The following is a 15534-nucleotide window of genomic DNA, read 5'->3' on the forward strand; positions in this document are numbered from 1 at the left end:
CGCTCTGGCTCAATGAGATTGGATGGAGACGTCTGTGAACAGCAAATTTCAAGTCTTGCCACAGATTCTCTATGGGATTTAGGTCTGGGATGTGACTTGGCCATTCACACACATAAATATGTATTGCTCTAAATCATTCCATTGTACCTCCGGTAGTATGTTTACGGTCATTGTTCTGCTTGAAGGTGAACTTACAGGCCACTTTCAAGTTTTCCGCAGCCCGTAGCATGTTTTCCTCCAGAAGTGCCCAATATTTAGCTTCATCCATCTTCCTATGAACTCTGACCAGCTTCCCTGTCCCTGCTGAAAAAAGCCTTCCCACAGAATGATGCTGCCACCACCATGTTTGATGCTGGTTATGGTGTTTTCAGGGTGATGTTCAGTGTTAGTTTTCCTCCACGTATAGTGTTTTGCATTCAACCCAAAAAGTTCTACTTTGGTCTCATTTGAGCAAAGCACCTAATTCCACTTGCTAGCTCTGCTCCCTTCATGTTTTTTTGCAAACTGAACAAGGGACTTCTTATGGCATGATTTAAAAAATGTCTTTCTTCTTGCCATTTTTCCATAAAGGCCGAAATTGTGGAGTACACGACTAATAGTTGTCCTGTGGACAGATTCTCCCACCTGAGCTGTAGATCTCTACGTCTCCTTCAGAGTGACCATGGGCTTCTCGGCTGCTTCTCTAATTAGTGCTCTCCTTGCTTGGGATTTCAGTTAAGGTGGACGTCATGTATTGCTAGGTTTTCAGTTGTGCCATACTCCTATTCTTGGATGATGGATTGAACAGTGATCCGTAAGGTGTTCAGAGCTTGGGCTATTTTTTTTTTATAACCTAACCATGCTTTACTCTTCTCATAACTTTATCTCTGACCTGTCTGGTGAGTTCCTTGGTTTTGAGATGCTATTTGGTCCCTAATATTCTGAAACAAACCTCTAAGGCTTTCACAAAATACATTTAATTATCACAATGAGAATACATTACACACAGGTTGACTCAATTTACTAATTCTGTGACTTTTGGAGGCAATTGGTCTCTCAGGACTTATTTTAGGGGCATCAGACAACAGGGAGCACATCACAATTTTCATATTTACATTTTATAAAATAATTAGAAAACCATGTATCATTCTACTTTGTGTTGGTATATCGCATAAAATCCCAATAAAATGCAATTAAGTTTGTGGGTGTAAAATGAAACAATGTGGAAAAGTTCACGTGTATGAATACTTTTTCAAGGTGCTATATATATTCCATATTTTACATCAAATATCCTTTATTGGCTACACATCTTGAGGGTGCGTGATGGGTGATAACCATCAATGTTTTTAAAAAAAAATTACAGTATAGACCAAAAGTTTGGATACACCTTCTCATTAAAGATTTTTCTGTATTTTCATGACTATGAAGATTGTACAGTCACACTGAAGGCATCAAAACTATGAATTAACACATGTGGAATTATATACTTAATAAAAAAGTGTGAAACAACTGAAATTATGTCTTATATTCTAGGTTCTTCAATGTAGCCATTTGCTTTGATGACTGCTTTGCAAACTTTTGGTCTGTACTGTATGTCTAAAAGATTCCAAGAAAGATACCACAAAATGTAAAAGCATCAAGGGTAGATAACGGGCATGTGCATAAATTCAATAGAAATGCAACCCCTCCAAAATACCATAATATTAACCCCTTTCTGACCTCGGACTGGATAGTACGTCCGAGGTCAGATCCCCTGCTTTGATGCAGGGCTCCGCGGTGAGCCCGCATCAAAGCCGGGACATGGCAGCTGTTTTGAACAGCTGACATGTGCCCGTAATAGGCGCGGGCAGAATCGCGATCTGCCCGCACCTATTAACTAGTTAAATGCCACTGTCAATCGCAGACAGCGGCATTTAACTACCATTTCCGGCTGGGCGGACGGAAATGATGTCATCGCCGACCCCCGTCACATGATCGGGGGTCGGCGATGCTTCAGAATAGTAACCATAGAGGTCCTTGAGACCTCTATGGTTACTGATCCTCGGCAGCTGTGAGCACCACCTTGTGGTCGGCGCTCACAGCACACCTCATTTTCTGCTACATAGCAGCGAACAGCAGATCGCTGCTATGTAGCAGAGCCGATCGGCTTGTGCCTGCTTCTAGCCTCCCATGGAGGCTATTGAAGCATGGTAAAAGTAAAAAAAAAAAAGTTAAAAAAAATGTGAAAAAAATTAAAAAAATATAAAAGTTTAAATCACCCCCCTTTCGCCCCAATCAAAATAAATTAATAAAAAAAAATCAAATCTACACATATTTGGTATCGCTGTGCTCAGAATCGCCTGATCTATCAAATAAAAAAAGCATTAACCTGATCACTAAACGGCGTAGCGAGAAAAAATTCGAAACGCCAGAATTACGTTTTTTTGGTTGCCGCGACATTGCATTAAAATGCAATAATGGGCGATCAAAAGAACATATCAGCACCAAAATGCTATCATTAAAAACGTCATCATGACACGCAAAAAAGAAGCCCTCAACCGACCCCAGATCATGAAAAGTGGAGACGCTACGGGTATCGGAATATGGCGCAATTTTTATTTTTTTTTAGCAAAGTTTGGAATTTTTTTTCACCACTTAGGTAAAAAATAACCTAGTCATTTTAGGTGTCTATGAACCCGTACTGACCTGGAGAATCATAATGGCAGGTCAGTTTTATGTGTGTAACATGTAATCCCTTAAAACATCAGGTCAGTTTTATCATTTAGTGAACCTAGCAAAAAAGCCAAACAAAAAACAAGTGTGGGATTGCACTTTTTTTGCAATTTCACCGCACTTGGAATTTTTTTCCCGTTTTCTAGTACACGACATGCTAAAACCAATGGTGTCGTTCAAAAGAACAACTCGTCCCACAAAAAATAAGCCCTCACATGGCCATATTGACGGAAAAATAAAAAAGTTATGGCTCTGGGAAGGAGGGGAGTGAAAAACGAACACAGAAACACGTAAAATCCCAAGGTCATGAAGGGGTTAAACCAATGATAAATCAAAGCTGTATTATACAATGTAATCCAAGTGGTCTACATGTTTGTTCAAAATTATCTGGCTGCAATTAATAAGGAAATAATATCATCAGGCATCACCTGATGGCGATTGACATGTCACCCACTTCAGGTATAAATAAGAATATGTAGATACTGTATATCTAAGAAACAGAGTATAATATTTAAATTAAGGTGGAACAGTAGGTGAGAAATTAGTATACCGCCAATTAAACAGTAGTAAAAGTATATAGGTAGATTAAATAACATAGATAGTATGAAGGTGCATACAAAGATAATAAATGTCATTATGCAATATAATGACGCATGATGCAGTACCTATACACCCGACGCGCGTTTGCTGTGGTTTCTATGCACACAAAAAAAAGGACCCAATGAAGATTTTGAATTGAAGCCTAGGCTCTTGAAGAGGTTGCAAAAGGCATCCACTGTCCAAATGCTCTATTTGGGGATGCAGACATCCTACCATGGTGTCCGCCACTTGAGGTTCACATTTTATGCACTTGTAATACACAAATCCTGGCATACCATGATCACTACAGCCAAGAATGTGACCTATCAGGCTAACTGACAGCAACCTGTAAGGATTTACTAAAATCTCACTCAGTTCAATGTTACCATTTATCAATGCAGTGTGAAGAACATCAATGGAAAACAGCCTCCTCATCTCAGAGTGTGAAAACAGCCTTAAAGAAGTTGTCCAGGTTTGACACAAAAGGGTGCATAGCGCGCAGATTGCACACTGTCAGGATTCTCCAGTGCCAGGAGCAGGTGGTCATGTGACCTCAACTATACGCTACACATACTCCTGGCCACATTCCCACTAGGTGTGTGTAGTCGTCCACGTCTAGTTGGAATGCAGCCGGACGTATGCATGTTGCAGTCACATGACAGCAGATAATTCTTACAGCCCAAGATATGCATGATAATAATAATTTTATTTATATAGCGCCAACATATTCCGCAGCGCTTTACAAATTATAGAGGTGACTTGTACAGACAATAGACATTACAGCATAACAATAAACACAGATCAAAACAGATACCAGGAGGAATGAGGGCCCTGCTCGCAAGCTTACAAACTATGAGGAAAAGGGGAGACACGAGAGGTGGATGGTAACAATTGCTTTAAGGTACCGTCACACTGAACGATATCGCTAGCGATCCGTGACGTTGCAGCGTCCTGGCTAGCGATATCTTTCAGTTTGACACGCAGCAGCGATCAGGATCCTGCTGTGATGTCGTTGGTCGCTGCAGAAAGTCCAGCACTTTATTTCGTCGCTGGACTCCCTGCAGACATCGCTGAATCGGCGTGTGTGATGCCGATTCAGCGATGTCTTCACTGGTAACCAGGGTAAACATCGGGTTACTAAGCGCAGGGCCGCGCTTAGTAACCCGATGTTTACCCTGGTTACCAGCGTAAAAGTTAAAAAAAACAAACACTACATACTTACCTTCCGCTGTCTGTCCCCGGCGCTGTGCTTCCCTGCACTGGCTGTGAGCGCCGGCCAGCCGGAAAGCAGAGCGGTGACGCTTAGTAACCCGATGTGTACCCTGGTTACCGGCATCGTTGGTCGCTGGAGAGCGGTCTGTGTGACAGCTCTCCAGCGACCAAACAGCGACGCTGCAGTGATCGACATCGTTGTCGGTATCGCTGCAGCGTCGCTGAGTGTGAAGGTAACAATTGCTTTAGTTATTCGGACCAGCCATAGTGTAAGGCTCGGGTGTTCATGTAAAGCTGCATGAACCAGTTAACAACCTAAGTATGTAACAGTACAGACACAGAGGGCTATTAACTGCATATAGTGTATGAGAACATGATGCGAGGAACCCAATTATGTTGTTTTTTTTTTTTTTTTTTGAATGGGCCACACAGGGATAGTTAGGTTAATGCGTTGAGGCGGTAGGCCAATCTGAACAAATGAGTTTTTTAGGGCACGCTTAAAACTGTGGGGATTGGAGATTAATCGTATTAACCTAGGTAGTGCATTCCAAAGAATCGGCGCAGCACGTGTAAAGTCCTGGAGACGGGAATGGGAGGTTCTGATTATTGAGGATGCTAACCTGAGGTCATTAGCGGAGCGGAGGGCACGGGTAGGGTGGTAGACTGATACCAGGGAGGAGATGTAGGGTGGTGCTGAGCCATGGAGTGCTTTGTGGATGAGGGTAGTAGTTTTGTACTGGATTCTGGAGTGGATGGGTAGCCAGTGTAATGACTGGCACAGGGTAGAGGCATCGGTGTAACGGTTGGTGAGGAATATGATCCTGGCTGCAGCATTCAGGACAGATTGCAGCGGGGAGAGTTTTGTAAGAGGGAGGCCAATTAGTAGAGAGTTACAATAGTCCAGACGAGAATGAATAAGTGAAACAGTAAGAGTTTTTGCAGATTCGAAAGTAAGTAAAGGGCGAATTCTAGAAATGTTTTTGAGATGCAGATAAGAAGAGCGAGCCAGTGATCGGATGTGGGGGGTGAATGAAATCTCGGAATCAAGGATGACCCCAAGGCAGCGGGCATGTTGCTTTGGGGTAATGGTGGAACCGCACACGGAGGTGGTAATGTCAGGCAAAGGTAGGTTAATAGAGGGAGAAAACACGAGGAGTTCAGTTTTTGACAGGTTCAGTTTCAGATAGAGGGAGGACATGATGTTAGAGACAGCAGTAAGGCAATCACTGGTGTTTACTAAAAAGGTCGGTGTGATATCAGGAGAAGAGGTGTATAATTGGGTGTCGTCAACATAGAGATGGTACTGGAAACCAAATCTACTGATTGTTTGTCCAATAGGGGCAGTATACAACGAGAAGAGTAGGGGGCCTAGGACTGATCCTTGAGGAACCCCAACAGTAAGGGGAAGGTGAGAGGAGGAGGAACCAGCAAAAAATACAGTGAAGGATCGGTCAGAGAGATAGGAGGAGAACCAGGAGAGAACGGTGTCCTTGAGGCCGATGGAGCTGAGCATAGTGAGGAGGAGCTGATGATCTACAGTGTCGGATGCTGCGGAGAGATGCATGATGTGAGTAAGTCTTAAGTCTGTCATCAAATAGAGTGACTGCACACTTTCATGCCAAACCAGGACAACCCCTTTAAAAGGACTTGTCACCGGGTCAAAAGTGGCTGTGTGCTCTTGTTTTAATCCCGCTGTTCCCGTAAGCAGTGGTTTTATTTTCTTTTTCATGATAATAAAAGACCATAAAGATCATAAAGATCATAAAGATGAGTCTGTATGTGTAGAACCCTATGGTGGATTTAAAAATAAAAAGTTATTACTCAGGGGAGGAGCATGAATAAAACTAACGCAAAAAATGGTCAATTGTGACCGAGTGACAAGTTTTCTAATTAATAATAGTTGTTTGATATAAGTCAAACAGACTCACTAAGTGTAAGACTAGGGTCACAGGACCGAGTGTCCATCGTCCGAGAGAGAAAAAACATCAAATAATGCTAATCAGACTCTTATCAGAGTTCAATCAGAGTGGGATCAATTTGCTCAGATATGGAAAATTAAAAAAAAAAAATCTCCATTCTGTCAATCCGTGAAAATTGGATAGTGTTTAGATGTCATCCAAGCGCGGTCCGATTTATTCACAGATCCATAGACTTGAATGGCAGAGTGTGATCTGATTATCGGAGGCAAATTATACAAGCTGCAATTTTTTTTTCTCAGACCACTCAGTCCAAGGGAAAAAGTCTCTAGTAATTATATGTATCCTCAACTAGAACTGTATCACTGCCACCAATACTTCCTACACAGGAGCTGCAGGGATCGTAGGGTGAGGGCTCGCCTGACTGGGAGCTAAGTCCACAGAGGATAACCTTGTCCCTTACAGTCTATATATAGTTCTCCCTCTACCTATCCCAGGTGTGTCACGCTCACACTGTTGGCACCCGATGAGAGAACCCAATGTATTATTAAGGAGCTTAACCCTGAGCCTGCCAAGAGTTACTGTAACTATTGTTCCACAAAGTAAACAGATCCAGTCCAGGTAAACAGTGAACATGGCCTTAGAAAGATAGATATCTATCTGGTTTCAAAGCAATATTCCAATATTTCAAGTTCAGGAGCCTAGGAGAACTTGAAGAATAACCTTTACGGGAGATAGAATGGTGCACATCTGCAGAATGATGATGCGCTTTAGCCTTTCCAAAGCTATGGATGTATTGTCACCACTATCCTTACAGTATATTGCAGTACTAAGGCTATCAGGGCATGCTGGGAGTTGTAGTCTTCACACTAGGTGATGCAGAACACTGGTTACAAAGTGTAAACAAAGAAGCAACAAAAAAAAAGCAAAACAATAAATGAAACAAACATAATATGTGCAGAACACTGGTAACAAAATATAAACAAACAACAAAAAAGCTAAAAAATAAATGAAACAAATATAATATGTGCAGCACACTGGTAGAAGAATATAAACAAGCAGCAAAAAAAACCAAAACAATAAATGTAACAAATATAATATGTGCAGCGCACTGGTAGAAGAATATAAACTAACAAGCAGCAAAAAAAGCAAAACAATAGATAAAATAAACATAATATGTGCAGAACACTGGTAGAAGAATATAAACAAGCAGCAAAAAAAGCAAAACAATAAATGTAACAAACATAATATGTGCAGAACACTGGTAGAAGAATATAAACAAGTAGCAAAAAAAGCAAAACAATAAATGTAACAAACATAATATGTGCAGAACACTGGTAGAAGAATATAAACAAGTAGCAAAAAAGCTAAACAATAAATGTAACAAATATAATATGTGCTGAACACTGGTAGAAGAATATAAACAAGTAGCAAAAAAGCTAAACAATAAATGTAACAAATATAATATGTGCTGAACACTGGTAGCAAAATATAAAAAAACAAGTAGCAAAAAAGCTAAACAATAAATGTAAGAAACATAATATGTAAATAATGTCCATGTCTGGTGTGTGGAGCAGCACCTACCTCAAAGTCACATCCACCCTGTGTCAGCAGCCACTGTAGGCAGGACAGGTTGCCTGTAGCTGCTGCATCATGCGCTGGAGTTGCCCCATTCCTTGCCCTGCTGTTCCCTTCCAATTGCGCCTCATCCACTAAATAGCGCAAACATCCAACTTTCCCTCCACGAGCTGCATGGTGAACAATAGAAGCCTCCATGGGGTCCTTCAAATCCGGCAGCAACTGGCCTTCTGCATGGAGAGTCCTCAAAGTCTCCAGATCCCCCTGCCTGGCAGCTTGTAGGACCCTCTCCAGGGTCATTGTCTTCTGGAGGTCACTGGCAGACCCCATGTGACCCTTAATAAATCACTTACCCATGGGCAACATCCAAAAGGGGTAGAAGAATCAGCCACATTGGGGGGGGGGGGGTCTACACCAAGCTGGGATTATCTAACTGGACAATCTTCTCCCACAAATAAATTTTATCTTCTGAAACCCCCAATTGTATCCTCAGTATTGTCCGCCTGGGTCTTCCTCAAGCCTGGAACTTGTAAGCTGCACATTTGCAGCAAGCTATGGAGACTTAGAGCATTAAGAAGTATTTTCCAAGGTTTCCTAGACATGGAGTAGAGGAGATCAGAGTTGGTTTCTCAGGAGGAAGTTGCTGGATGGTGAATGCAGTTTTTGGCACATGTCCCCCAAGTGAACCTGTACAGGGTGGGATTCTGCAGTGACCTCTCCTGCTGGTGTTGCTGGAAGGCTGGAGCTGGACCTTCATGCCTCTGTGCCTCTCTGCTGCCTCTCCTGTGACAACTCCTCCTCCTCCTCCTCCTCCCTTTCCCTGTCTACACAGCAGCAGACTGCCTAAATGAGTTTAGCCATTGTAATCCGGCCCTTCATCCTTCAGCATTCTTGATCCACCTGCTGTTCACTTAGGAAAGATAACATCAAGAATTTTAGAGCTGCTCCTGGAACCTGGACACAAATGTTCTAAGTTGTTTAAAATAACCATAAAGTTTTTGTAGAAAGTTGACAATGCTTGTTCTTCTTATGGTTAGCGCACCTCTTAAGTGTCCTCCTAAAAATACGGTCCCTCTTCAGGTCCTAAATCCCGCCGCCATCCTAAAATGTCTTAAACGGGTTGTCCAGGCTTAGGGTACAAGACTGATGTCACTGTATGTGACTGCAGACTTGTGAATCCTCGCAGCACTCAGTGTGCGCGCTGTGAAGATTCTACAACGCCAGGAACATGTCATCGGCATACTTCCGGCCACCTTCCGACTAGACGTGACACTTGCAGTGAGTGAGGCCGTACATGTCTAGTTGGCATGCGACCTCATGTATGCAAATCGCTACATGATATTCCAGATCAGACCATCAAGATAGGAAACTGTATCTGACATTTCATTATTTATTAAATTGTTCATATAAAAAAGGCATGCCATGGATGATGAAAACAAACATTCTGATGACAATGTGTATAAAAAATCTAGATGAATAGTGGATAATTTTTCATATGCTTGTCTGTACCCGGCCTCACTCAACTTATTATGTAAAATATTCTAAATCTAAACTAAGGTAGTGATTAAAGGCCCCCCATATATTGGGCTAAAATCGGACGACAGGTTATTGTCTCTAAACTCTCCCCCAACAGAGGAGAGAAGGATCCGGAATGCTGAATTTCAGCATCTGATCCTTTTGTTCTCCATGGACATAAGCCGCTTGCAGAGGAGTCCGGCAGCAGCTCTCTCATTGGGCACACAGGATCGCTTCCTGACCTGTATGACAGCCTTAACTCCAGACATACCTTTGTGTCTTGGACCTACAACAATGAAGTAGCCCCTCATGAGACTGTCGTTTAAAAAAAAATGTTGGCAAATGCTGATTGTTTAGGGGATTTTTCATGGTAATGTTGTATATCTGCAGCGCCCCAGAGATCTGGTCGTTGCAGTATGACGCTCTGCCGCTAAGGGGAGTGATGGTACGACTGATGGCACTAAAGGAGTTCTTCTGACCAGGTATCACCAGCACACATTACACTTCACACTCCGGCCACTAAGGGAAGAAAAAGGCTTTATTTATTGGGCCACTCCTCACACTGGTAAAACTAGGGGCTGGGGAGGAAGTTAGTCAGAAGCTGACTGGGTTGGATTCAGGCAACATCCCGTGGCAGGGGGTGTTGCAGGGAGAAGATTCAGGGGGGTGCCTGTCAGGTGTGGGAACCTGGCAGGTACCTAGCGAACAGAACAGAACGTTACGGAACCGCGCCTGCACTACCTTGCGGCGGTATCCTAATAAAGAGACACGAAGCGAAGGATATTGTGGAACAGTGAGAAATGAGATCAGCACAAAGGAGAGCCAGTAGGAGTCGTGCCCCGAGAGCGGCAACATCCTACTGAGGCGCGTAGCCGGTGGCCGGAACACCGAGGAAGTAACTGACTCCATGCCTTACTTCAAACTCCGCAGGACAGTTAATTATAGGTTGGATGTCTACCTTAAATTTCCTACGAATACATAGGGGGCAATGCGTGGAGAGGGGCATCTCTAGGGTCCCGGAAGAGCTCCAAGCCTTCCCGTCATACGGGTGGCGTCCTAGCCATAACATACCTGGGGGACGAGAAACTAGTAACATCTGGAACAAGAGAGAGAGAAAGAGAAAGAACTAGAAAGAATGAACGAACGAACTAGAACAGAAGTTGTGAGGACTATACCGAATGCTCAGCAGGGTAGCACTACAACACACAGGCGCTAGTGGTAGGCAACGATTTCCACCTGTAAAGGGAACTCTGGATGTGCCATCGGACCGGCCGGTCTCAGACAGCCCTGTTAACTGTGCTCTGGATTGCGGATCCTGAAGCCTTCAGTAAAGAGGTAAAGAGACTGCAACCCTGTGTCCTCGTTATTGCCTGCACCTCACCCCATCACCATCCACCTTACTGGGAAGCCCTGGGGACATACTTCACCTGTGGGAAGTTATACCATCCAGCTGCCATTCCATCACCTCAGCGGACCCCAAGCAGCGTCGGTCACCCTGACCGAACACCACAGGTGGCGTCACGAACACTTGACAGACTCCTATCACCTTTTATTGGACGCCCCTTAGCAGGGTCACGGACCGGGTCCAGCCACCGTGACAACCCCAGAACTGAGACAGAAAGGACCGGTACCGAGTAACCTGTGGCCCTGTGTCTGGGGGCGCTCCATATCCACTAGATATGTCATAAACATCCCACCCTCTAGGGCCCTCACTTACTGGAAAAAAAGCGATGCTCATACCAGATGAGGTGGGTAGTCCCTGCTCCATCCAGGCAAAAATGGAATTGGCGCACAGAGATGGATATACTCTAACAAAAAAAATTTTTTGAATGACTTTCCTGTATTTGTTCCTGTATGCATTCCTGTGACCCATATTTGTTGAGTGTGGGAGTAAGGTTGATGGGCTCTATGACTCTATCTGGGGGAGTCATAGCTGATACTTTACTGGTCCTTGTATAATTATAACTATTATTTTACATTTACATTGGTGGCAGTACGTATCGCGCTCCGTTCCGCTTTGTCCCGGTGTGCGCCAGCGTCTGTGGGGCTCGCCCGCGCATTACAGGCTTTTCCTGCATGTGCGTGCTTGCCTTGACGCTGGTTTGCACTGCCGGGACCTGCTGGACGCAGTGCGCATGCGCCGACAGCGCCACTACCATTGGCCGCCGGGCACCACATGACTGGGGTCAGGGGCTACTTTAAGGTCCTTCTGGGCACACATGAGTTATCCCCTTGAGAAAGCGGCGGTTTGAGGCCGCGAAACGCGCGTCGGGGACCACCTCCCGACTGTCTCTCCACTCTGCCCTGCTGCCCTGCTATTCGGTAAGCTTCTGTTCCCATGCTGGCGTTTTTTGATGTGTGATTTGATTCTCTCAGTGACTTTTCCAACGCCAGCAGGGCGGCACCACTGTGTGTATGGAGGCTTACCTCCTAGTTTAGGTAGGCTAGTAGTTCTCTCCATTTGTTTAGAGACCGCAGTAGCCCTGTTATTGTTTTCATGTTAGCCTCATGCATTTTGTTACCACAATGGTGCTCTTATGAATTATGCTACATGACGTATAGGGATATGGGTCGCTCTAGGGGGACATACTAGTGTATAGACTTACCTTGTGAGTTATATTCAGTGCCCTACTTTTTGTCCCTCCTTGGTACCTCCCGTGGGGAGTGGGGGGTTGGCAGGGGCCTGACATGTACATCTATGTTGGGTAGTTATCTCAGGGTGGGGCAGTAAGGGTATTGGGGTCATGTTTTCAGCATTTTCTTGATTTTTCATCTTTGTTCATGTTACTTTATGATATACTTATTTGAAATTATATGGTATTTTTTAATCTTGGAATAAAGTTTATTGGAATTGTCTATTGATGCTCAGTTGTTCCTCCTGTCATTATGATATGTTTTGAGCAGATTTGGTGAGTCCGGAGTTTACTGGCGGTATTTTCGCCAGAACCCGTTGCCTCACATTATGCATTTGGGATTGTTGTTCTTAGTGTTTTCTGTGTCTTTCACAGTTCTCCCATTCCTAGGCATGGACTTCCGTGCGCGTGATTGCACTTGGCGAGCACAGATCAATGATGTTTGTCTTGATAATGCTGATGGGCAGTGGCGTAACTACAAAGTTATGGGCCCCGGTGCGAACTTTCAAATGGGGCCCCCCACCATGCCAAAATATTTTCCACCCAAATTCACATTTTCCCTATTAATATTGCACACTATAGCTTTATTGCAAAGTTGTATAGTGTGACCTCAGTTGCATAACTATCCAGTGCCCCATCCTGGCATATATTTGTCCCCCGTACTGCCATTGTTATGTAATGTATAAAAGAAAATAAACCATTATACTCATCAGGGGTTAACATAGAAGTCATGGGGATCCATATGAGAACTATAATGTACTCCTTATAGTATAATACACTCCCCATAGTCCCTCATATAGTATTGTACACTCCTCAGTCCTCCATATAGCATAATACACTCTTCGTAGTGCTCCATATAGTATAATACACTGCTCAGTCCTCCATATAGTATAATACACCCCTCATAGTCTTCCATATAGTATAATACACTCCTCAGTCCTCCATTTAGTATTATACACTCCACATAGTCCTCCATATATTAAAATACACTGCTCAGTCCTCCATATAGTATAATCCACTGCTCATAGTGCTCCATATAGTATAATGCACCCCTCATAGTCCTCCATATAGTATAATACACTCCTCAGTCCCCCATTTAGTATTATACACTCCACATAGTACTCCATATATTAAAATACACTGCTCAGTCCTCCATATAGTATAATACACTCCTCATAGTGCTCCATATAGTATAATGAACCCCTCATAGTCCTCCATATAGTATAATACACTCCTCAGTCCTCTATTTAGTATTATACACTCCACATAGTCCTCCATATATTAAAATACACTGCTCAGTCCTCCATATAGTATAATATACTCCTCATAGTGCTCCATATAGTATAATGCACCGCCATCGTCATCCATGTTGTACAATTCACTTCCCATAGTATGATGGACCATAGTTCTTCATATAGTATAATATATTCCCCATAGTCCTCGATTCAGTATAATGCAGCCCACATATAGTATAATACAGCCACCCCACAGAGTATACTGCAGCCCGGCCATACAATACAATGTAACCCCCATAGAATATAATGCAGCCCCCCTCACAGTATAATGCAGCCCCTCATACAGGGGCAGTGAGAAAGACATGAGCAAATGGTGACTAGGGGGCAGGGGACAAGGACACAAGGGGAGTAGGGGAGACAGGCACAATAGTAATATAGGGGGGCTAGGGAGCAAGGAAGACAGGCACAAGGGGACACTTGGGGGCTAGGGGGCAGGGGAGAAGGTTAAAAGGGGACTAGTGGGCAAGGGAGACTGACACAAGGGGACAAGGGAGACTGGCACAAGGGGACACACAGGGACTAGTTGGCCATGGAGACTTAGAAGGGGACACACAGGGACTAATGGGCAAGGAAGACTGGCACACGGGGACAAGGGACACAAGCATAAGGGGACAAGGGAGACAGGCGCAAGGCGACACACAGGGACTAGTTGGCAAGGGACACTGACACACGGCTACACACGGGGACAAGGGATAGAAGCACAAGGGGACTCATAAGGACTAAGAGGAAGGGGAGAAGGGCACAATGGGACACACGGGGACTAGGGTGCAATGGAGACAGGCACAAGAGGACACAAGGGGACTCCGAGGGCAGAGTAGATAGGGACGCAAGGGGACAGAGGAAGATGGGGGGGGGAAACTTGGGAGGAGGGAAGAAGGGGGCACAGGGATTACAAGGACAGGGTAGATGGAGAACACACGGTGAGAAAGGTGACAGGGGAGACTTGAGAGCAGGGCAGACGAGTCACACGGGGACAAGGGGCAGGGAATGCATGGGGGGTGCAGGAGGACTCAGGGCATGGGAGATGAGGAGCATTGGGAGACCAGGGGAGGAGGAACAAGGTGTGTACGGGGAGCCCAGAGGAGCACCATGACCTGAACCTGGGGACCTACTAAGACATGGGGCACGGGACAGCAGGGAGGAAACGGGGCTGGTGTCACAGGGGGCCAGGGACGCTGGGGGCCGAGACGGCGACACACGGGCAGCAGACACACCTCACTTCCGCCGGTCCCGTACACCTCCATGTTCATCCCCGGATCCTCCATATGGCTGAGCCGCTGCGGCATCCCCCTCCTGGGCGGCTTGGTCCACGTGCCCCCCACTAGCTCCGGCACTACCTGTTCCCGGTCCCAGCAGCCGCCTCAGGCTTTGCCAATATGGCGGCCACCATCACCAGAACCTGCAGAGCTGAATCCTGACATTGCAGCTTCTGAATTCTCACAACGCATGCACTGCACACTACTAGGATTCTCCCTTGCCGGTGGACGGTCATGTCAGCACAAGTATGCGATTTATATACCTCTGGCCACATTCCAACTAGACATGCCCGGCCTCGCTCAGTTCATTTTCACTGACGGAGGCTACACATGTCTAGTCAGCATGTGACCGCACGTACAGTGGGGCAAAAAAGTATTTAGTCAGTCAGCAATAGTGCAAGTTCCACCACTTAAAAAGATGAGAGGCGTCTGTAATTTACATCATAGGTAGACCTCAACTATGGGAGACAAACTGAGAAAAAAATCCAGAAAATCACATTGTCTGTTTTTTTAACAATTTATTTGCATATTATGGTGGAAAATAAGTATTTGGTCAGAAACAAAATTTCATCTCAATACTTTGTAATATATCCTTTGTTGGCAATGACAGAGGTCAAACGTTTTCTGTAAGTCTTCACAAGGTTGCCACACACTGTTGTTGGTATGTTGGCTCATTCCTCCATGCAGATCTCCTCTAGAGCAGTGATGTTTTTGGCTTTTCGCTTGGCAACACGAACTTTCAACTCCCTCCAAAGGTTTTCTATAGGGTTGAGATCTGGAGACTAGCTAGGCCACTCCAGGACCTTGAAATGCTTCTTACGAAGCCACTCCTTCGTTGCCCTGGCGGTGTGCTTTGGAT

The 15534-nt window shown here is 44.7% G+C and overlaps 1 protein-coding gene across 1 annotated transcript in view; it reads right to left on the reverse strand.

Moving 5' to 3' along the window:
* Positions 1–8397, reverse strand: part of LOC138651612 (espin-like) — a 263532-nt gene extending 255135 nt beyond the window's left edge. The window contains exon 1 of the mRNA XM_069741931.1: positions 7983–8397. Within this exon, the coding sequence (XP_069598032.1) occupies positions 7983–8306 (324 nt within the window). The 5' untranslated portion in view covers positions 8307–8397. The remainder of the gene's footprint in view (positions 1–7982) is intronic.
* Between the last annotated feature and the right edge of the window lie 7137 nt (positions 8398–15534).

The sequence above is a fragment of the Ranitomeya imitator genome, chromosome 10 (genome assembly GCF_032444005.1).
Source record: "Ranitomeya imitator isolate aRanImi1 chromosome 10, aRanImi1.pri, whole genome shotgun sequence".
Lineage (NCBI taxonomy): Eukaryota > Metazoa > Chordata > Amphibia > Anura > Dendrobatidae > Ranitomeya > Ranitomeya imitator.